The sequence below is a fragment of the Helianthus annuus genome, chromosome 9 (assembly GCF_002127325.2).
Source record: "Helianthus annuus cultivar XRQ/B chromosome 9, HanXRQr2.0-SUNRISE, whole genome shotgun sequence".
Taxonomy (NCBI): domain Eukaryota; kingdom Viridiplantae; phylum Streptophyta; class Magnoliopsida; order Asterales; family Asteraceae; genus Helianthus; species Helianthus annuus.
The window spans coordinates 46,222,195-46,243,706 of NC_035441.2; the positions used below are offsets into that span (position 1 = coordinate 46,222,195).

At 36.0% G+C, this 21,512-nt stretch overlaps 4 protein-coding genes across 4 annotated transcripts; 1 reads left to right on the top strand and 3 right to left on the bottom strand.

The window, feature by feature from the left end:
• Positions 1–2,200: 2,200 nt before the first annotated feature.
• On the bottom strand, positions 2,201–6,833 carry LOC110875568. The gene is made up of 6 exons (XM_022123765.1): positions 6,422–6,833; positions 5,648–6,339; positions 5,420–5,567; positions 5,185–5,227; positions 2,400–5,124; positions 2,201–2,248 (listed from the first exon to the last, which is right to left on the bottom strand). The coding sequence occupies exons 1-6, from the start codon at positions 6,831–6,833 to the stop codon at positions 2,201–2,203; spliced, it is 4,068 nt and encodes a 1,355-aa protein (XP_021979457.1).
• Positions 6,834–7,083: 250 nt separating this feature from the next.
• Positions 7,084–8,142, bottom strand: LOC110875569 (F-box/kelch-repeat protein At3g17530). The gene has a single exon (XM_022123766.1). The coding sequence runs from the start codon at positions 8,140–8,142 to the stop codon at positions 7,084–7,086; it is 1,059 nt and encodes a 352-aa protein (XP_021979458.1).
• A 106-nt stretch (positions 8,143–8,248) lies between these two features.
• On the bottom strand, positions 8,249–9,430 carry LOC110877468. The gene is made up of 4 exons (XM_035977317.1): positions 9,284–9,430; positions 8,917–9,211; positions 8,761–8,830; positions 8,249–8,656 (listed from the first exon to the last, which is right to left on the bottom strand). The coding sequence occupies exons 1-4, from the start codon at positions 9,422–9,424 to the stop codon at positions 8,494–8,496; spliced, it is 669 nt and encodes a 222-aa protein (XP_035833210.1). The 5' UTR covers positions 9,425–9,430; the 3' UTR covers positions 8,249–8,493.
• Positions 9,431–20,749: 11,319 nt separating this feature from the next.
• Positions 20,750–21,196, top strand: LOC110875570 (WAS/WASL-interacting protein family member 3-like). The gene has a single exon (XM_022123767.1). It carries the CDS (start codon positions 20,750–20,752, stop codon positions 21,194–21,196), a length of 447 nt encoding a protein of 148 aa, XP_021979459.1.
• Positions 21,197–21,512: the final 316 nt, after the last annotated feature.

Consider the following 21,512-nt stretch of genomic DNA (forward strand, 5'->3'; position numbering starts at 1 on the left):
CAAAATGAAGTATTAGTAAAACTTTGGTTCGCACCAGAGTCAAATAATACTTTAGCAAAAACATCATTAACTAAAAATGTACTGGCAATCATGTCCGAAATCATCTTTGCTTCTTCTACAGTTAGAACAAATGCTCTAGCATTCTTAGTAGTCTTGTTGTTCATGGCTGGAGCTAGTTTCGGACAGTTCGGTTTGATATGCCCCTTTTCTCCACAATTGAAGCATACTCCATTGCTAGGTTTCTTCCTACAGTCTTCTTCCTTATGTCTCGATATTTTGTAGAAGTCGTAGTACGTAGAACATCTTCCCGAATGTTTTTTCTTGCAGGACTTACAGTAAGGCGCAGAAGTAGAATCTATATTTTTCCCACGGTTGGAATTACCGTAGTGAAAGTCTTGGGTAAGCTTTTAGACTACGTTCTTCCTCTGGTTTTCTTCTTGTGTACGTACTAATTTATCAGTCAAGGTATTTGCTAATTCTACAGCTTCTTCTATGGTTTGTGGTCTAGTTGCCTTGACTACATTTCTAATCTCACTAATTAATCCCCAGATGTAACGGGAGATTAATACTGGTTCTGGTGAAGCTAGGGTTGGCACTATCCTAGCATATTCGAAGAATACGGTAGTTTAACCCTTGCAGTCTACTCCAGTCATTCTAAGGTTTAAGAACTTATTAGCTATTTGTTCTTTTTCATTGGGAGGGCAGAATTTCGTTTCCCCCTAGACTGGAGAATAGTGTTCCACCATTCTAAAGCTGCATTCTTAAAAAGATTGGAAGCAAACATGATTTTATCTTCCTTTGCGCACTTGCTTATTTTTAAGACTGCCACAGTCTTTTCTATCCAACATAGAGCTGCAATGGCTCCTTCATTGCCCGAATCTCTATTGGTTTACAAGACCAGAATTCTTTGTAAGAACAACCATATGACATGGTTCTTCTTCTTTTTGGAATAGGCAATTGAAGTAGTGGTCCATTGTTTACGCTGTGACTGGGCTCAGTAGGTGGTCGTTTACTTCCACTGTTAGTTTTATTATTTCCGCTTCCTTAACCGTTTTGATAATATTTGGCATAGTTTCTATAATCCCTTGTGCTACTATGTGTTGGATGGCACTGTTATCTAATTGGTTCCCATTATTGTCGTTATTTGGGTTTTCCTGATTCACTTCGTTGTCCATCTGAATTATAAACATTTACCAAGTATTAATATCACAGAACAAGATTTAACACAAACAAACATGTTGATCAAAATCGTCGTGCATTGCGACATTTACTCTATTTCATATATTCCTACATTACAAGCTACAACTGGAATTTAAAATCCGATACTAGTTATGCATCAGTAGGTAGGGGATTATCTATTTTAGTTGATTTTTTTTTCAAACTACACGCATATATATATATATATATATATATATATATATATATATATATATATATATATATATATATATATATATATATATATATATATATATATATATACTAGTCACTTACCCGCGCGATGCGGCGGGAGTGGCGATTTACAATAGGATACTCGTTTACCGTTAGTTTATCCGTCGTCTCGTGATATATCGTATAGTACTTAAGTTAGTTTTCTTATTCGTGATCTTCTACAAGAATAGTACAAAACAAGGAAGTAGATGTAATTAAAAACAAGAAGAGTTCAAAACAGTCAAGTAGCTAGACAAAACAATAAAAACAAAATGCGGGGAGTCTCTTGTATCTCTTCCTGTTTTACCAATACATCCGTTCGCTTATGACTTTCTTGTATCTTCTCCTCTCCTGTACCAGATTTCGACACATAACAAAATGTTACACGCTTACAGGTGCTTTAAAATAGTAATTAAAAAGTAATTTCAGGAAGCAAATAAGGCACATAATCTACTAACTTACCTTCGTTTTGATACGGATGCGATTAATTAATCACGCAACACTTCCTGGTAGACAACATTTGATGTGTAAACTCCGCGTTGTTTGAATTCTTTGGCGAGATGTACCAACACCTTCGTACTTTGTCTTGAAATCCCTCTTGATAACGCGACATAAAGTTGTCCATGTGAAAATACAGAATCCGGTAGATAAATACCAACGTTCGGAATTGTTTGACCTTGAGCTTTATTAATTGTCATGGAAAAGCTAAGTCGAATTGGAAATTGTTTTCTTTTCAGCTTAAATGGGAACATGTCATCTTCAGAAAGGGTTAGAGGGATTCTTGGCAAAAAAACTCTTTTTCCGGCATGTTGACCGACTGCAATTTCCGCATCAATAACATTTCGCATGAAACCCTTACATATCAACCGCGTGCCATTACACAGGCCATGTGATGGATCGATATTACGTAACAATATTATTGGGCATCCAATTTTTAAATGAAGCTTATGAGGCGGCAATCCACTAACATTTAGCGAATTTAAGAACTCGACCGGATAGAAGTTGCGCTGATCGTCTTCAGCTTCATCAAAACTGTAATAAACTTTTTCATCCCCTTGAAAAATTTCAATCATTTGATTATTAATCTCGTCAACACTATCATTTTTAGTGGACAATATTGCTCTAGAGATTATATAATCTGAAGAATATACATTATCTTCAATTGATGGAAAGATGGCATGGATCAATTCTTTTATAGCGTTTTCTCTGTTGTTGCACTGAATTGTCATGTCATCGGGTATGCGGATATAGTTTCCTTCGATTGGTTCTTCAGTTCCATCGCCGACTCTTAAAAGAAATTTAGAAAACCATGGATCTTTCAGCGCTCTCATATTTATGGTCAACCGCATCTTCTTAGTCAAAGACCAAAGAGGTGACATTCGTACGCTGGAGTCTACAATCTGTGCTCGAGTGCCACGTTTGATAACCGGCAACACCTGTCTGAAGTCACCTCCCATAACCATTATCTTTCCACCAAATGGGAGACTAACACCTATAATGTCTTGGAATGTACGATCGACTGCCTCTATCGCTTGTCGTTTAGCCATCGACGCTTCATCCCATATGATTATTTTGGCAGAGCGAATCAGTTTAGCGGCCCCACTCTGTTTTTTAATATTGCACATTGAATTATTTTCAAGATTAAGAGGAATCTTGAATCTCGAGTGAGCCGTTCTACCTCCTGGCATATTATTAGCCGCTGCACCTGATGAAGCTGTTGCGAGAGCAATAAGACCACGTGACCGAATTTCAGCAAGCAAGGCAATGTACAAAAATGTTTTTCCAGTTCCACCTGGACCATCAATAAAGAACACGCCTGGAAGATCATTATCAACATGCATCATGATCTCATCAAACACATTTTTTTGGTCCGGATTAAGTGAATGTTTGGCACTCAAGTGTTCAGGTTCCAAAACAATCCCATACTCTTCTTGTAACTCACGATAACCTGCATCTTGTAAGTTAACATCGTCAGTTATCTTAGGAAGGTCGAATTCATTGAAATTTTTACCCATGGATTGTACCAAGACACTTATTTCGGTAAGAACCATATTTTGAACTCGTTCTATACTTTGACAGTGTAACCGATGATCTTCAGATAGTGAATCAAAGTGGTCATTCCATAACTTTCGAATATCTCCAGGTTGGCAAAAAATCATTATGGTCGCAAATAACCTTCTAAGAGCATTGGGAAACTGAAACGTAGAGGCTTCTTCGAGACATTGTGATAGATATTCATCGTCTTCTATTAAGCCTAACTCAAGATCTGCTTTCCGAAATGTCGCACACCGTTGACCATTAACTGTGCAAAGATGTTCGAAAGAAGTAGGCCCTCTGACATTTGACAAAAGTAGGCGTAAGTAGTACCTTTCTCCTTCGGCTGGATTAGCGGAAACGATACGACCTCTTTGTTTTTTACCGAAACGACGACTCCAACGGCGTGTGCTTCCATTCCAAGTATAGTGTTTTGGAAAATCTTTATACAAATGTACCCTTGCTGTTTCATCGTTTCTATTCTGATCAAAAAATGCTGTTAGCATGGTTCTCTTATCCCTTTCCCTATCAACAATATTAGGCATCAAGTCATCATCTCTAAATCTAACCATCTGATTATTTGGGAGATGAAGTTGTAAGGCTAGAACAGCAGGAAAGATTTGAGAAAGAGAGAAGGAAAAAATTCGCCACATAGCCTCTGGGGGCGATATGTAGCGTGCATCTTGAAATCTTTTTATCTCATTAATAACAACCCCTGGCTCACTTTGATCGACTTGAATAACCTGTTTGTCATGTCCTTTATAAACATACTTGAAAAGATATTTCACAGATTTTATACTTGAGCAAACTTCAACATTCATGTGGCAGTTAAACATCATCAAAAGCCTTGGGTTATATGGGACCACCCATCTATTATCAAGTGTTTGTCCTCGTAGGTCCACTTCTATCCCGGTGTCTCTCCTTCGATACAACGGATACGAATCTTCTCCTTGTGTCGTCTGTTCGTTAAATTGTCTAGGATAGTGAAAACGACAAATTTTAGGATCACCCTGCATACAAGGACTGCTTGATCGTAAATTGCCGCAAGGACCGTGAATCATGTGCTTGACAACCATCTCATGCAATCTGGGATGTGTTAGTTTGTTAGGAATTTCAGCACACACAACCTTATCATAATGGTCCGCGTTATTGATCTTGTGTTGCGGGTACATGATTAGGAGAAAATGTGCGTGCGGCAAACCCCGCTTTTGAAATTCAATGACATAGACGTATGACTTAACTTCCCCGAGGACATGTTTCTTGAAGAGTTGATCCTTAAGATCTTCTAATTTAGCCCGGAACACTCTTGAAACAAGGTCTGGACGATCTGTAGCAGTTTGACCAACATGTAAGTTATCACATATCTCAGGCCACTTAGGATTACATGTCATTGTAAGGAATACATCAGGCTTGCCGTCGTCTTGAACTAACGTCATCGCATCTAGAAACCGACGTCGCATGTCGCGAGGCCCCCCGATGAAAGATGCAGGCAACACAATTCTTTTCCCGACTCTGTTTGCATGAACCTCGCCAGTATTGACGCAATCTACAATACCTTGGTACAATTCGGCTCGAATTTTTTCCTGGTTTCTCTCACAAAATTCTAAGCGTGACGTCTCAATTTTGATGTAAACATCAACCACAAACTGCTGTAGCAGCCTACCACCGAACAAAAGCACATTATCGGTAGATCGAATCTAGAACTTGTAACAGTAGTACTCTCGCATAGCCACGGTTGTTCTACCACTTCGTGTGTTAGCCTCTGAACGATGAAGATGTATTAAAAACAAACAGTTAATAAAAATAAAACGCATTACGCTATTTTTATGATCTTCACTTAAAAAGGATAACAAATTGTTGGTACCTTCCATTTCTCCTTCGATGTTGTCATTGTTGCGAACCTCATTGATTGATACTCATTGACGTGGTATGTTAGCATGCCAACCCGACTCACCATTAGGAAAAAATAAAGGATACGACAATGGATCGTAACAACTGAAGTACGGCTGAATAGTTTGTCTATATTCAGACCTACCGTACACTACAATACTTCGTTTATACGAAGTGATATTGTCATTACCTTCAACCCAAATACCAGCAACCTATATAATTGTGAACTATAAGTAAGTAAAATAAGCAATTATATTAAATAATTGCAATTAATATAATATATTATATATACCTCCGATGTCGTTGGTCGGTTGTACACCCTTTGGTCAAGTTCAACCGAAGTATTCAAAGTGACTCTATAGTTGTCCAGAGGTCCTAGTTCCGCAAGTCTTCTAAATGTATCGACATATGGGTTTGTAGAAAGAACGCGTGTTAAAATCTGAGTAATACGCCGATCAAGATTTGGCCATCGGAGTCTGTGATCTAACTCAGTATCAGGATCGTAAAAATACAACTGCAAGTACCTAGGAGTCCCATCCCTCGGAACTAATTGGTCGATTCTGTGATATATTCCTTTATGTGCACGAAAAGTATATACGCCGTCTCTCATATTGTTCAATGTATCATCCAATGTCACACCCATTGAGGCAAAAGAAAAATTGGTGTTATAAGCACGGATGTTTTGCCTAAACAAATCTCCAATTTCATCTTGAGACGTGAAAAGTCGGTACAATTCCTCTGGAATTTCTAAGTTTGCTAACACGGTTTTCCCACTCATACAACAAAAGGTATCAAATTCAAATTGAAATCGTTTTGCTCCACAATTAGGACATGCGCCTCGTTCCTTTAAAACACGATGCTCTCCAGGTACACCATTGTAAACAAAATTATAAGGATCATCTTCTACGCTCCCATGTTGGAGGGAAGGTTGATCAACTACTTCAGCAAATTGGGGTAATAAAGTACGCGGATGAATTTGAATACCTAAAAAATTGGTGTATTAAGTAATGAAGGTTGTAAAAGATGTCAAGTTCGAAAAAGAAATCTTTGTTAAATAAATAGAAACCTCGTGATGTTCTATGCCTGACTACGTCAATTACATCATCTATCGGGGTTTGGTTGACTTGACTGCCATTTGAAATACGCATTCCATTATCGTTTGGTGTATTAGAACATCCTTCATTGTACTCCTTGCATTTTGTAGTAGAAACACTTGAGGCGTTCTCATTTGTTGTTTGTAGAAATTGAGTAATATTAGTTTGTAAACTTCTTAACGGTGTCCTTTCTGTTGACCTATTATTCATTAAAGATATTGATGAAGCACTTTGGGGGGCATCACCACTCCCAAATTTAGATACTTTGTTATTTTCTTTGCGTGCAGCATAGTATCTTTTTTGATACTCTTTTCGTTTTTCAGCTTTAGTAGATGCACTCGAGCTAGAAGCATGATTTCGAGGGTTTGAGAGTCCATTAGTCATTGTAAATTGAAAAAATGACAAATACCTTGCAAATTAAATAAAAGAGAGTTATCATAGATGATGAAATTCTCAAATCATAACAACATTCCAACACATAACTTAGAGAAAAACAAACCGAAGGATAACATTGAAATACATAATGATAACATTAAAATACATGACTTAAACGGAATATCATGACTTAGAGAAAAAAAAACACAAATCCTTAAAGCATTGACATACATAATGATAACATTAAGTGAAAGCCAATCTAAATACTTGGTGAAACAATGGTCTGCACAAACACCGCACCCTTAAAACCTCGAAACCAAGAAACGGGATAAAAACATTCGAAGGGCTTCATATCCATTTCAATTGTAAACAACTTCCCTAATTTAGTCATCACAAACCAATTACCATTTGTCACATAATGTGTTATATCGCACCACAATGACAATGATATCGGGGGGATCGGAGGACATGATAAGACCTTAATCCAGTAATCCCCTTGTAGTGTCCATAGGTCAATTGTCATCTCAAACATGCCAGTGCTAGCAAACATGTGAAGCACATTTTTTACATTAACTAAAACACCTTGAACCATTCCATTAGAAGGAACGGGTGGAAAGCTTATCTCCTTGAACTGCTCCGAATTAACATCAAAACAAATCACCACATTCGTACCTCCAATCCAACATTCGCAAACAGTGAAATATAGAGTACCACCACAAAATGTGCCAGCTGACCAATTGAAATGAGGGCTTAGGTACTCTTGTCTTGTTATGAAAGGAATATTTCTCCAAGAGTCTACTTCCCTAGAATAAACATAGACACCAAGTACACCACTCCTACGCTTTATATGCAAGACCTTGTAATCATCGTCAGCGTCAACGTACAAACCAATGGCATCAAGGTTATTTATATAGAATCCATGAGAATCAGGGGTTGACAAACGCTTGAAAGCAATAGTTGTTGGATTCCAAAGAAGCAGCTCGTATGTATGATTCAAGCAAACACACAACAATCCGTTCAAATGTGAAAGTATTGAGACATCATTATTTTGGTGATGGAATGGAAATGTAACTGTTGAGCTTGGACCATAGTCATTGTTATTAGAGATGATTGGACGAACAGAACACGTTAGGTCGTCAATTAGTAGAACTCTCTGGTTAGATGAAACTACTGAGCGAGAACAATGTATCTTTACGAAATCTTGTGTTGACAATAACGCATACCATTGCTTACATACACTCTTAGAACGACCTACATCCTTTGTTGGCAGCCTCGTTAATATCTCAAACACGATTGTATGAGTAGGAAGGTCAGCCATGGTTATACCTTCGTTTAATACAGATAATGATTATTTAGTTGTCCAATCTAAGAAGATTATACCTTGGTGATAGATTATAAATACTTCTACAATTACATCAATATGAGGGAAACAAAAAGCAAAACACGAAACACCAAGAGAGACTTTAATATTCAACAACTAAACAAATAACAACACCAAATGTTTCTAACTTAAACACAAATTGGATAACGATCCATAATTTACATATCCCGTGCCTCGACCATATCCGGTTCGTACGTAATCGTACTCAACTCCGTAGACTTCAAAATATTAACTGAAATAACAAATAAAATATAACTTTTATTAAACTACATGAGCCATTAGATCTAACTAATTATTAGAATGTTCATGTGTAAAGCATAACATACTATCTGGTAGATGAACCAACTTGAGACGTGATACATATATGATGGACCTTTGTTGCACGGCTCGAATGGAACGTATAACATCGGAAGGCTTCAGGGCAGACAAAAACAATTGTATTGTGTGACCACTGTATATTACGATTTTGGGTTAAAGTTCTTCTAATAATAATATTTTCTTACATATAACGTAAATATTATGTTTGTAATATGTTAATAATAAATAATAACGTACGTCTTATCTTGAAGAGAAAGTTCAAAACAACATCGATCACGTTTGCCTTCTATTATTCTCCCAACCACATCTAAAACCAAATCAGTTAAATCGTATAGACCATATATAAAGTTTTATATATTTAATAAAAATTATAGATAGAGAATTAATATGTACCAACAATATCCATTTGAGGTCTCCTGTCATGCTTCAATTCTATAATGGAAGGGACCAATGGATATAAAGAAGCACCCCTTGGAATCGTAAGCATAAGTGAAGAAAGCTTTGTATATTCGTTGATGACAATTTTCTTCTCGGACCAAACTAACACGTAATTCTGGTACTTTGGGCACTCAAGATAGTTGAGATTCTCAATTTGGAAATGATTCAACGAAAAAAAACCACCCATCAATGACGCGTCATTATATTTGTGTATCAAATTTTGTGGGACGAACGCAACAATTTTTTGTCTCTAAAATGAAAAGAAATTTAGTGGTGGAAAAACGCTTATATAACACAAAGTAAATTAAAATAATGTTCTTACGTGTTGATCAAGAAATATAACCACTAATCTCTTTCCATCGACGTCATGCCAAATAAACTCCACCTTAACAAAGATTATATTATACCATGCTCTATCATTTGTCAATGATGAAAATTCTTCAACGGAAAAATGATCAGACATATCCTATTAAGTGTTCAATATTAGTTAACTAAAAAAATAAAAACTCCAGAAATAAAATTTAAACTAAAACATGATTAAAATTAAACAGCAACAAATTTAAATTTAAACTAATACATAATTAAAAGTTACATAATTAAGATTCAAACTAATTCGAGAAAAAAAAAACTACAGTCATCATAAAAGTTGTTCTAAGGTTCCCAAACCATTTTTTCATCCAATGGTGGTTCGTAAACCGCCCCAGGGTCAGTTTCGTACCCTTCAGCCCAGGTCGGTAGTTCTTGTGTTTGACTGTAGTTTTCCACATAAGGGGAGTTTGAAGGTGGAGGATGCATAGGAAGTATAGGAGTGTTTGGCACCGGACGATGGCACCCCTCAATTTGTAGTCCACCAAATTGTAGTTGAGCGAAGGTATAGTCATACGCCCAATTCAACTCTTCATCCGTCCAACCAAATGGATCATCATATTCAGGGTTTGCCAATGGAGGTGGGGTTGAAACCGAAGGTGGGGTTAAAACCGGAGGTGGGGTTGACACCGGAGGTGGGTTTGAAGTTAGAGGGTTTGAATCAGGAAGGTTTAAATGGTTTGTTGATCCTAGTGATTCAACGGGAATTGGATAACCACCGCCCATACCTCTCAATTGATATGTGTTTGGAGTGATTTGTAAACTGAAAAATACAAAAAGAGAAATAGATAATACTTGAATTTAGAGTATCCAATTTATTTGACTACTTACTTTTTAGACTTATATGGTTAGAAACTAATGTTGTTAACGGAAGATTATGTTGTACCACTGGTCATGGTTAATTTGTATTACGAAATATCCCTATTTTTTTCTCTTTATTGAAATATTCTATGCAAGTTTCATCTCATGTATATAATCAAAACGGCGTTTTATTTTTACCACGTGTTGTAAACGTTAAAAGAAAACATATAAAATAAGAAATCCACATACATGAACACATACACATACACATAATTACTATAACAATCAGCTTTGTGAATACAATATTGTTTTAAATACAGTATTGTTTTGAATACAGTATTGTTTTGAACACAGTATTGTTTTGAATACAGTATTGTTTTGAATACAGTATTGTTTTGAAAACAGCTTTGTGAATACAGTATTGTTTTGTGAATACGGCGTTTTATTTTGTTTTGAATACAGTATTGTTTTAAAAAAATTTCCTGTAATGATGAAGGAAAAGATCAAAATATAACAGAACAAAGTAAATGAATGAAAAGATCATAATTATCACAAAACCATGACACATATCAGTCCCAAAAATGAAGGAAAAGATCAAAATATAACAGAACAAAGTAAAATCAAAACTACAAAAACAATTTACTATAATTTACACATACACATAATTACTATAACAATCAGCTTTGTGAATACAGTATTGTTTTAAATACAGTATTGTTTTGAATACAGTATTGTTTTGAATACAGTATTGTTTTGAATACAGTATTGTTTTGAATACAGTATTGTTTTGAATACAGCTTTGTGAATACAGTATTGTTTTGTGAATACGGCGTTTTATTTTGTTTTGAATACAGTACTGTTTTAAAAAAAAATTCCTGTAATGATGAAGGAAAAGATCAAAATATAACAGAACAAAGTAAATGAACCTAAATATCATAATTATCACAAAACCATGACACATATCAGTCCCAAAAATGAAGGAAAAGATCAAAATATAACAGAACAAAGTAAAATCAAAACTACAAAAACAATTTATCCTTTCACTATCCCGAAAAATGAAAAAATATATCAAAACATCCCACAGAACAAAGTAAAATAAAAAGTACATAACAATTTATCTTTTCACTATTCCATATCTAAAATTGACCTAACTATCATAATTTTCATTGAACTACAACACTTATCATCCCCAAAAATGACCTAAATATCATAATTATCACAAAACCATGACACATATCAGTCCCAAAAATGAAGGAAAAGATCAAAATATAACAGAACAAAGTAAAATCAAAACTACAAAAACAATTTATCCTTTCACTATCCCGAAAAATGAAAAAATATATCAAAACATCCCACAGAACAAACTAAAATAAAAAGTACATAACAATCTATCTTTTCACTATTCCATATCTAAAATTGACCTAACTATCATAATTTTCATTGAACTACAACACTTATCATCCCCAAAAATGACCTAAATATCATAATTATCACAAAACCATGACACATATCAGTCCCAAAAATGAAGGAAAAGATCAAAATATAACAGAACAAAGTAAAATCAAAACTACAAAAACAATTTATCCTTTCACTATCCCGAAAAATGAAAAAATATATCAAAACATCCCACAGAACAAACTAAAATAAAAAGTACATAACAATCTATCTTTTCACTATTCCGTATCTAAAATTGACCTAACTATCATAATTTTCATTGAACTACAACACTTATCATCCCCAAAAATGACCTAAATATCATAATTATCACAAAACCATGACACATATCAGTCCCAAAAATGAAGGAAAAGATCAAAATATAACAGAACAAAGTAAAATCAAAACTACAAAAACAATTTATCCTTTCACTATCCCGAAAAATGAAAAAATATATCAAAACATCCCACAGAACAAACTAAAATAAAAAGTACATAACAATCTATCTTTTCACTATTCCATATCTAAAATTGACCTAACTATCATAATTTTCATTGAACTACAACACTTATCATCCCCAAAAATGACCTAAATATCATAATTATCACAAAACCATGACACATATCAGTCCCAAAAATGAAGGAAAAGATCAAAATATAACCGAACAAAGTAAAATCAAAACTACAAAAACAATTTATCCTTTCACTATGTCATATTTGAAAGAACTTACAACAATGCAAGAGGGAGATGTGAAAAGCCGACAAAAATTTTAAAACCTTGATGTGAGAGCCGAGAAACAACGCAAGATCCGAATGCAAAGAGTTGATATATTCTGAAATCGAAGTAAATAGAAGTTGTTAAGTTGATGTTTTGAAAGTAGGATTATTCAACTGAGATAAACTTACAATTTCAGTTGAGTGTAGTTGAGAGTGAGAGTTTGTAAAGTGTGAGTAGAGTGTAGATATCTCTGGATTATTTATAGAGACTGAAGGAAGCAGTGTTGTCTTTCAAACAGTGTATGGAAGAGTGTTGATATATTATAAAGACTGCAGCAAGCAAGCTGTCTTTCACACAAAAGTAAAGTGTTGCTTTTTCCTGTAGATTGTACTTCCCTGCTTTTGGCATCCCTTTTTGTCAGATGTGTGAGCATTGAGAGAGAAAGCATATGGTGATCCGTGTGAAGTCAAATGGACGGTCCCGATCTTGATCCCTTTTTGTCTGTAGCATAAGTCAAATGGGTTAAGATCAGTTAAAAAACAAAAAGCATAAAAATAACAAAAACATCAAAAAACAGAGAATATAGTCAAGTTTATATTCTCTCAGTAGCATAGCATGTTAAAAATTAATATTCAAGGCTTAGAAATTACCAAAAAAGAGCGAAAAACCGACTGAATTCGAATCTCAGCCCATTCTTGACACTAATGCTCCGTTAGTTCTCGCAAAGTCAACCATCATAAAAAAAAATCAAGTATTAGTAAAGATTTGATATTAGTTATAACCAGTACACTATTAACTTAAAATAAATTTAATATAAATCACATTTTGTCAAGTTGCAAATATAAAAAGCTTTATTATAAACAAAAAAGAAAAGAAAATTAATGAATGATGATAAACTTTACTTTACCTCTGCTTGAGTGAGCATGAGACCACTAAGTGAGGGAACATTCTGCATATGAAGCCCCCATCGATTCGAATGAAGCAGCGTTCAGCGTCGCCAAAGCCAATTCCGAGACTCTCCAAGCAGATACACTTTCTCCGGCAGCCAGAAGATCGGAGTGAGCTTGTTCTGTAATAATAGTGATCGTGACAGTCGTTAACCAAAGGTATAACTAATTAAATTCAGATCCTAAAAAAAGGTTTCCTTGCGAGTTGCGAGTGACATACCTGAGTCGATTCATCACAAAACACATGCGAAAATCCTTCGTAAACCTCAGATTTCGTCCTTCGAACATCCGTCAACCGCTTCACCTGAAAAGTAAGAATCGCAAAAGAACATGGTAAGATATATAACACTCATTGCAACTTATCAGAACATCAAACGGATCCCTTGTTCAAATCTGTGGATCCCTTGCCAGATAAAGCTTGTGATACATCTCATGAAACCCTAGATCTGCTCATCGAGCATCCCACAGAACAAACTAAAATCAAAAATACATAACAATCTATCTTTTCACAATTCCATATCTAAATGACCTAAATATCATAATTATCACACAACCATGACACATATCAGTCCCAAAAATGAAGGAAAAGATCAAAATATAACAGAACAAAGTAAAATCAAAACTACAAAAACAATTTATCCTTTCACTATGTCATATCTGAAATTAATCTAACTATCATCACCAAAAATACAAATTCAAATATCACAAAACTTTCAACCTAATTTGAAATAACCGCATCTACTAACAAATCTACATCAAGATTAAAGATAAGAATCACAAAAGAACATGGTAAGATATATAACACTCATTGCAACTTATCAGAACATCAAACGGATCCCTTGTTCAAATCTGTGGATCCCTTGCCAGATAAAGCTTGTGATACATCTCATGAAACCCTAGATCTGCTCATCGAGCATCCCACAGAACAAACTAAAATAAAAAATACATAACAATCTATCTTTTCACAATTCCATATCTAAATGACCTAAATATCATAATTATCACACAACCATGACACATATCAGTCCCAAAAATGAAGGAAAAGATCAAAATATAACAGAACAAAGTAAAATCAAAACTACAAAAACAATTTATCCTTTCACTATGTCATATCTGAAATTAATCTAACTATCATCACCAAAAATACAAATTCAAATATCACAAAACTTTCAACCTAATTTGAAATAACCGCATCTACTAACAAATCTACATCAAGATTAAAGATAAGAATCACAAAAGAACATGGTAAGATATATAACACTCATTGCAACTTATCAGAACATCAAACGGATCCCTTGTTCAAATCTGTGGATCCCTTGCCAGATAAAGCTTGTGATACATCTCATGAAACCCTAGATCTGCTCATCGAGCATCCCACAGAACAAACTAAAATCAAAAATACATAACAATCTATCTTTTCACAATTCCATATCTAAATGACCTAAATATCATAATTATCACACAACCATGACACATATCAGTCCCAAAAATGAAGGAAAAGATCAAAATATAACAGAACAAAGTAAAATCAAAACTACAAAAACAATTTATCCTTTCACTATGTCATATCTGAAATTAATCTAACTATCATCACCAAAAATACAAATTCAAATATCACAAAACTTTCAACCTAATTTGAAATAACCGCATCTACTAACAAATCTACATCAAGATTAAAGATAAGAATCACAAAAGAACATGGTAAGATATATAACACTCATTGCAACTTATCAGAACATCAAACGGATCCCTTGTTCAAATCTGTGGATCCCTTGCCAGATAAAGCTTGTGATACATCTCATGAAACCCTAGATCTGCTCATCGAGCATCCCACAGAACAAACTAAAATAAAAAATACATAACAATCTATCTTTTCACAATTCCATATCTAAATGACCTAAATATCATAATTATCACACAACCATGACACATATCAGTCCCAAAAATGAAGGAAAAGATCAAAATATAACAGAACAAAGTAAAATCAAAACTACAAAAACAATTTATCCTTTCACTATGTCATATCTGAAATTAATCTAACTATCATCACCAAAAATACAAATTCAAATATCACAAAACTTTCAACCTAATTTGAAATAACCGCATCTACTAACAAATCTACATCAAGATTAAAGATAAGAATCACAAAAGAACATGGTAAGATATATAACACTCATTGCAACTTATCAGAACATCAAACGGATCCTTTGTTCAAATCTGTGGATCCCTTGCCAGATAAAGCTTGTGATACATCTCATGAAACCCTAGATCTGCTCATCGAGCATCCCACAGAACAAACTAAAATAAAAAATACATAACAATCTATCTTTTCACAATTCCATATCTAAATGACCTAAATATCATAATTATCACACAACCATGACACTTATCAGTCCCAAAAATGAAGGAAAAGATCAAAATATAACAGAACAAAGTAAAATCAAAACTACAAAAACAATTTATCCTTTCACTATGTCATATCTGAAATTAATCTAACTATCATCACCAAAAATACAAATTCAAATATCACAAAACTTTCAACCTAATTTGAAATAACCGCATCTACTAACAAATCTACATCAAGATAAAAGATAAGAATCACAAAAGAACATGGTAAGATATATAACACTCATTGCAACTTATCAGAACATCAAACGGATCCCTTGTTCAAATCTGTGGATCCCTTGCCAGATAAAGCTTGTGATACATCTCATGAAACCCTAGATCTGCTCATCGAGCATCCCACAGAACAAACTAAAATCAAAAATACATAAAATCTATCTTTTCACTATTCCATATCTAAATGACCTAAATATCATAATTATCACACAACCATGACACTTATCAGTCCCAAAAATGAAGGAAAAGATCAAAATATAACAGAACAAAGTAAAATCAAAACTACAAAAACAATTTATCCTTTCACTATGTCATATATGAAATTAATCTAACTATCATCACCAAAAATACAAATTCAAATATCACAAAACTTTCAACCTAATTTGAAATAACCGCATCTACTAACAAATCTACATCAAGATTAAAGATAAATCAACATTTAGAACCTAACCTGAGTCGATTCATCACAAAACACATGCGAAACTCCTTCGTAAACCTCAGATTTCGTCTTTCGAACATCCGTCAACCGCTTCACCTGAAAAGTAAGAATCACAAAAGAACATGGTAAGATATCTACTAACAAATCTACATCAAGATTAAAGATAAATCAACATTTAGAACCTAACCTGAGTCGATTCATCACAAAACACATGAGAAAATCCTTCGTAAACCTCAGATTTCGTCCTTCGAACATCCGTCAACCGCTTCACCTGAAAAGTAAGAATCACAAAAGAACATGGTAAGATATCTACTAACAAATCTACATCAAGATTAAAGATAAAGCAACTTATCAGAACATCAAACGGATCCCTTGTTCAAATCTGTGGATCCCTTGCCAGATAAAACGGATCCCTTGTTCAAATCTGTGGATCCCTTGCCAGAACATCTCATGAAACCCTTGATCTGCTCATCAAACGGATCTGGTGATAGATTCAAACGGATCTGGTGATAGATCTCATGAAACCCTAGATCGCCGAGAAGAGAGAGAAGAGAGAGAGAAGAGAGAGAGAAGATCTGATGTTGTTTTGTGAGATGTGTGAGCATTGAGAGAGAAAGCATATGGTGATCCGTGTGAAGTCAAATGGACGGTCCCGATCTTGATCCGTGTGAGAAAGTTAAACAATTGGACGGCAGATGTATAACCTTGTAAAGGGTAAATGGTTTTGTGTTTTCTTGTGCCTTAACAGTTGTACATTGTGCATTAAGTGTTTTTTCAACACCTTGTTCAATTACCATCTTGTCCTTCACATATCCTTATTAAAGTAGTATAGATATATATATATATATATATATATATATATATATATATATTATTACTATTGTTACTAGGGGTTCATCCAGTACTGCATATTTCGCTAGTCGTATTTCCAAACGAGCCTCTCCCCTATTTGCCTTATTATTTCTCCTTCATCCCCTAACTCCTCACCAAAAGTGCGGAGTTCCTGCACGTTTTTGGTACTCATGGGTGGTGGTAGTGCGGGTATTGGGTCAGGGTACGGTGGTACGGGTTCTCCATATGGGTATGGGTTTTCTAGTATTTCCCGAACATACTGATCAGCATCCCAATATGAATCTAGAGGGTCAGGATTGGGGTATGGTGCTATAGGATTTGCTATGGGTTCCTCCTGTGGGTAGAGTTCTCGAAAATCCCTATGTTCAACATCCCATGGGTCATAAGCTAGAGGATTTGGTGCTGGGATTCTAGGGATTTCATTTGAGTCGAAGGCGGATATGGGAATCTGGTCTCTTGGGTTAGGTTTTATTTCCATGGGTTGGGTTGGGAACAGTGGTAGTGGTTGTGGTGCAATGATTTGTAATAAGTTTGGGTCTGCGGCAGTAGTAGCTAGTATGTGAACGTTGGCTAATCACCTATTGATTATGTCTTGAGTCTGGGCATTCATCTTCCTATTTGTTGCTGCTAAAGCCTTTTGTTGCTGTAATTTCCTCATTCTTTTCCTACACTCGTGTGTTCCCCGACTGAACCATCCTCTCTTTTTGGTAGGGAATGGTTCTTCGGATTGCACCTTAAATATGAAGATCCCCTCTTCTGTATCAGTTGAATACCTCGAAGGAGTTGGCTGGGAAGAAGTTCCTTCATCTCTAGGAGAACTAGACAATTGACGATAGGCGTCTGACGGACCTTGATCACTCATACTGTAAACTAATAAATTGCCAAATAACACAAAACAATAATATACAGATATGCATGTAATCTCATAGACTATTTCCTAACATAATAGATAAAATTTTGGTGTCATCAGAAAACTTCTATGGCTGAAATCAGTGGTTGTAGCTCTGATACCACCTTCTTTCGCAACCCCCGACCCCTGCCCCAGGAGGCGGGCGGTCGCGAGCTACTCAGAGCTGGTGGTATCGGTGTTTATTAATTTGGTAGCGGAATTTTCATCAGAACCGTAGTTAGGAAATAGTTTATCAGAGTAGAACACCACATCTTTATAATTAATAAATACATGGGAAATTCCAAAGTTTCTATTACAAACATGTTTTTAAGTGTGACAATTGTCAAAATTGCATGTATCCGTACAATAATTAGACAATGATTAATGCTTTAATGATTGTGCTGATTTAAAGTTTATGACATGAATGTTTTCTGATTATTGTTATCATACATACATGTCCATCATATATTGCAAAATTTCATATCATTATTGCATGCAACACTTATTGATTCAATTGATGCACGAAACAAAGTTAGCACAATTATCAGACAAATCAGAGAAATGCTGACGGAGTTCAGTACATAGGCAGACATGGTATTGAGACACAGAATGAGCTAGAAACCAAAAGTTACACTAGTATAGTGTGTAGGAAAGTAAGGATCATAAACCTGTCTTCCTAGAGATAGTTTAAGTGCCGGAAAGTGCCCAAAACTCACATAAATTGCTGAATTCAGCAAAATTCTGCTTTTAAACAACTTAATATTATGTAGAATTATGGTTAAATGGTCCATAATGCTTTCCTAAGTGTCGGGAATCACAACTGTCACAAAAGGTAACATAAAGCACACTAAAATGCATAGTTTAGCACCTTAACGAACCGGTAACCAACCGAACAACCGGACATTACCCAAAACACCAAATTTTCACTAGAAGCATTGTTTTATCATTTCTGAGGTAGTTATGGTCCCTGAACATCATAACACCCTATGTAGCATCATAACAACTAAATTCCCTAACTAGACACTTAGAAACTAACTTGATAATCTAACTAATCTTTACAACCTAAACTATACCCCCCTCCTATTTACAGCCACCAAGGGTGGCCCACACTTTAACCCTGTTTTAATCTCTCCCCAATCGGACCCATTTTACCAGTCCAAACGCAGCCATCATATGCTTACAAAGCCCAACCATGTAATCGGGCCAGTTGTGGTTTTCTTTTAGTTAAAGCCCAGCAATGGGGTGTGCGGCCCAGTGACTACGCAAGGCCCGTCACGTGTGCTACGTGATCCATTGGGGTACCGGCCCGGAGTCACTCTTTGAAGCCCAGCCCGCATAGTGTGCGGCTGTCCCAAAACATCTCGCAGCCCAATACCGATAACCCATTACCGATCCAATCAAACAGATTAATTAGCCGATTAGTGTCATTACCTCACATGACCCTAACTGTCGTCTAATTATTACGATAATTAACACGTAATCATCATCTCAATGAATCAAACATTATGATTATCACAACATAAATTTATTATATGATCAACAACCGGAGTCGGCATTCCTAAACCTAATATCCAGTTAAATCGAGTAGCACCACATGAATAAACTATGCAGCCTAGTTCACTAAATCAAAATTTGCGACCCACTAGGCAATGTATAACAGAACTTTTCCATTTGATCTAAAAAGAGATACATGCATGTTATCATGTGCAGACCATTTACATCACAGCCATTTAAATGCATGTGCGGCCCACTTAACTCAAACTTTAAGGACTGAAATGATCAAATTTGGACAGTTGTGATTTATTTATGTTCGGATACATGTTTAGCATACATATTAGGTTATATTTCAAAGACATGTGCTGACATATGATGACACCTTATGTGAGGACAGTATGTATGTGGCCCTAGTTTATCAATCATCACATGTTAATATCATGAACTATTAAATCATCTTTCATCATATAATCAGTAATTCCCTTATTCTCATGTCAAGAAACACCACTAAACAATCATACACATAGTCACACATAATGAATAACTTGACTCGGGCATTGATTACATACCGAAGATAGAAGGGATACAGATATACGAAGGAAGCCCTGATGAGACCCGCTGCCGCCAGTCACACACCCGAGGAGAAAGAGTTGGGTAATTAGGGTTAGTTTATGTGAGAATTGTGTGATATTTGATGGCCATGCACTCCTCTTAATCGCGTAAATATACCCCTAATACTACCGGCCTGATCTTGGGCTTTTAAGGGAAACTGGGCCAGACTTTTGGGCTTTAAGGAAAAGTACGAACGGGTTAAGTGTGGGGGTTCTATTCCGGCCCAAGTGTGTAACTAGACGAAGTTCACAACATTTATTTACTCTATTACGTACATACGAATACGCCATTGCGACATAAGTAATCAAACATGTATAACACGTTTAACAGTTTCATGTTTAGCTAACATGCACACATAAATATTTAGAGATGTACGAGTGTAACCCACTAAGTCTCGTATGATCGCAATATACAAGAAATTGAACGTAAAGACACACGCCAAAGATTGTGGAGTTTAAGTAGTGCTAACCTTAAGTATTCAGGTTGTCACATCAGCCTCAACTTGAAAGAAATTTCGTCCCGAAATTTGATAAGCGGTCAAAAGGGAAAAATGAAGTGATGACTAAATCAGGATAACTGTGGATTTTCCCCGGGTACCACACCGACGATGACACTGCTATGTCTGTTGCACCATCTCCTGCTCGTGATCCCACGCCTCCACACGACCCCGAGCATGTCCCCGATCCGGACCCTATTTATTTTGGTCAGCCTGATGTTGCACCTGTTGACCCTGAGCCGATTCCTACTCATGACCATGTCCCTTTTGGTTTACCAGACATTGCACCTCTTATTCCTAACCCAGTTCCTCCACTTGTTGATCTTCTAGTTGTTGAGCCATTTATTCCTCCACCCGTACCCACTGATGTTGCTCCTCTCCCTCCTGTAGAGTCTGATGTCCACCGCACCGATTTACCGATTGTTTTCCTTCAGGACATCCCTGCACCCCGTCCATGGGAAGGTACTTCGGGCCAGCACCCGAGTTACGATCCTTTTGCTTCGGCAGCTTTTCCTCAGATTGCACCGTTTGCTCCCTTCACTTCTACGCTGCTTGACGAGCCATTCTGATGGTTCCCACCATACTCTATGCCGATCTCAGATCCCTACCATCCCTCCCATTTTGTTAGCTACAAACAGGATGAGTTACTTTTATCGCTTCAGCTACAGTTTGAGGTATTGAGTCGCAGAGTTTTGGAGCTTGAGCTGACTCCACGTCCCCCACCTTGTCCCTGCCAGTCTACTTTTGTTCCTCCACATTCATCACCGTCTCCTTTTGCACATCCACTTGCTCCTCTTACTCCTTTTCCAGGTTTTGATGCTCGTTTCCTTACAGTCGAGCAGCAGATCAGTTATTTGCTTCGCCGTGTACACGAGCTAGAGGAGG

Bases quoted from the DNA above. Each gene is read 5' to 3' on its own strand.
- LOC110875568 (XM_022123765.1), bottom strand. From the start codon at position 6,833: ATGACTAATGGACTCTCAAACCCTCGAAATCATGCTTCTAGCTCGAGT. The intron at 5,568-5,647 runs GTATATATAATA...ACAATTATATAG, and splicing joins ACCGACCAACGACATCGGAG to GTTGCTGGTATTTGGGTTGA. The intron at 5,125-5,184 runs GTACTACTGTTA...GTTCGGTGGTAG, and splicing joins ACAACCGTGGCTATGCGAGA to GCTGCTACAGCAGTTTGTGG.
- LOC110875569 (XM_022123766.1), bottom strand. From the start codon at position 8,142: ATGGCTGACCTTCCTACTCATACAATCGTGTTTGAGATATTAACGAGG.
- LOC110877468 (XM_035977317.1), bottom strand. From the start codon at position 9,424: ATGTCTGATCATTTTTCCGTTGAAGAATTTTCATCATTGACAAATGAT. The intron at 9,212-9,283 runs GTAAGAACATTA...TTTTCATTTTAG, and splicing joins TTATATTTCTTGATCAACAC to AGACAAAAAATTGTTGCGTT. The intron at 8,657-8,760 runs GTACGTTATTAT...CGTAATATACAG, and splicing joins CTTTCTCTTCAAGATAAGAC to TGGTCACACAATACAATTGT.
- LOC110875570 (XM_022123767.1), top strand. From the start codon at position 20,750: ATGTCTGTTGCACCATCTCCTGCTCGTGATCCCACGCCTCCACACGAC.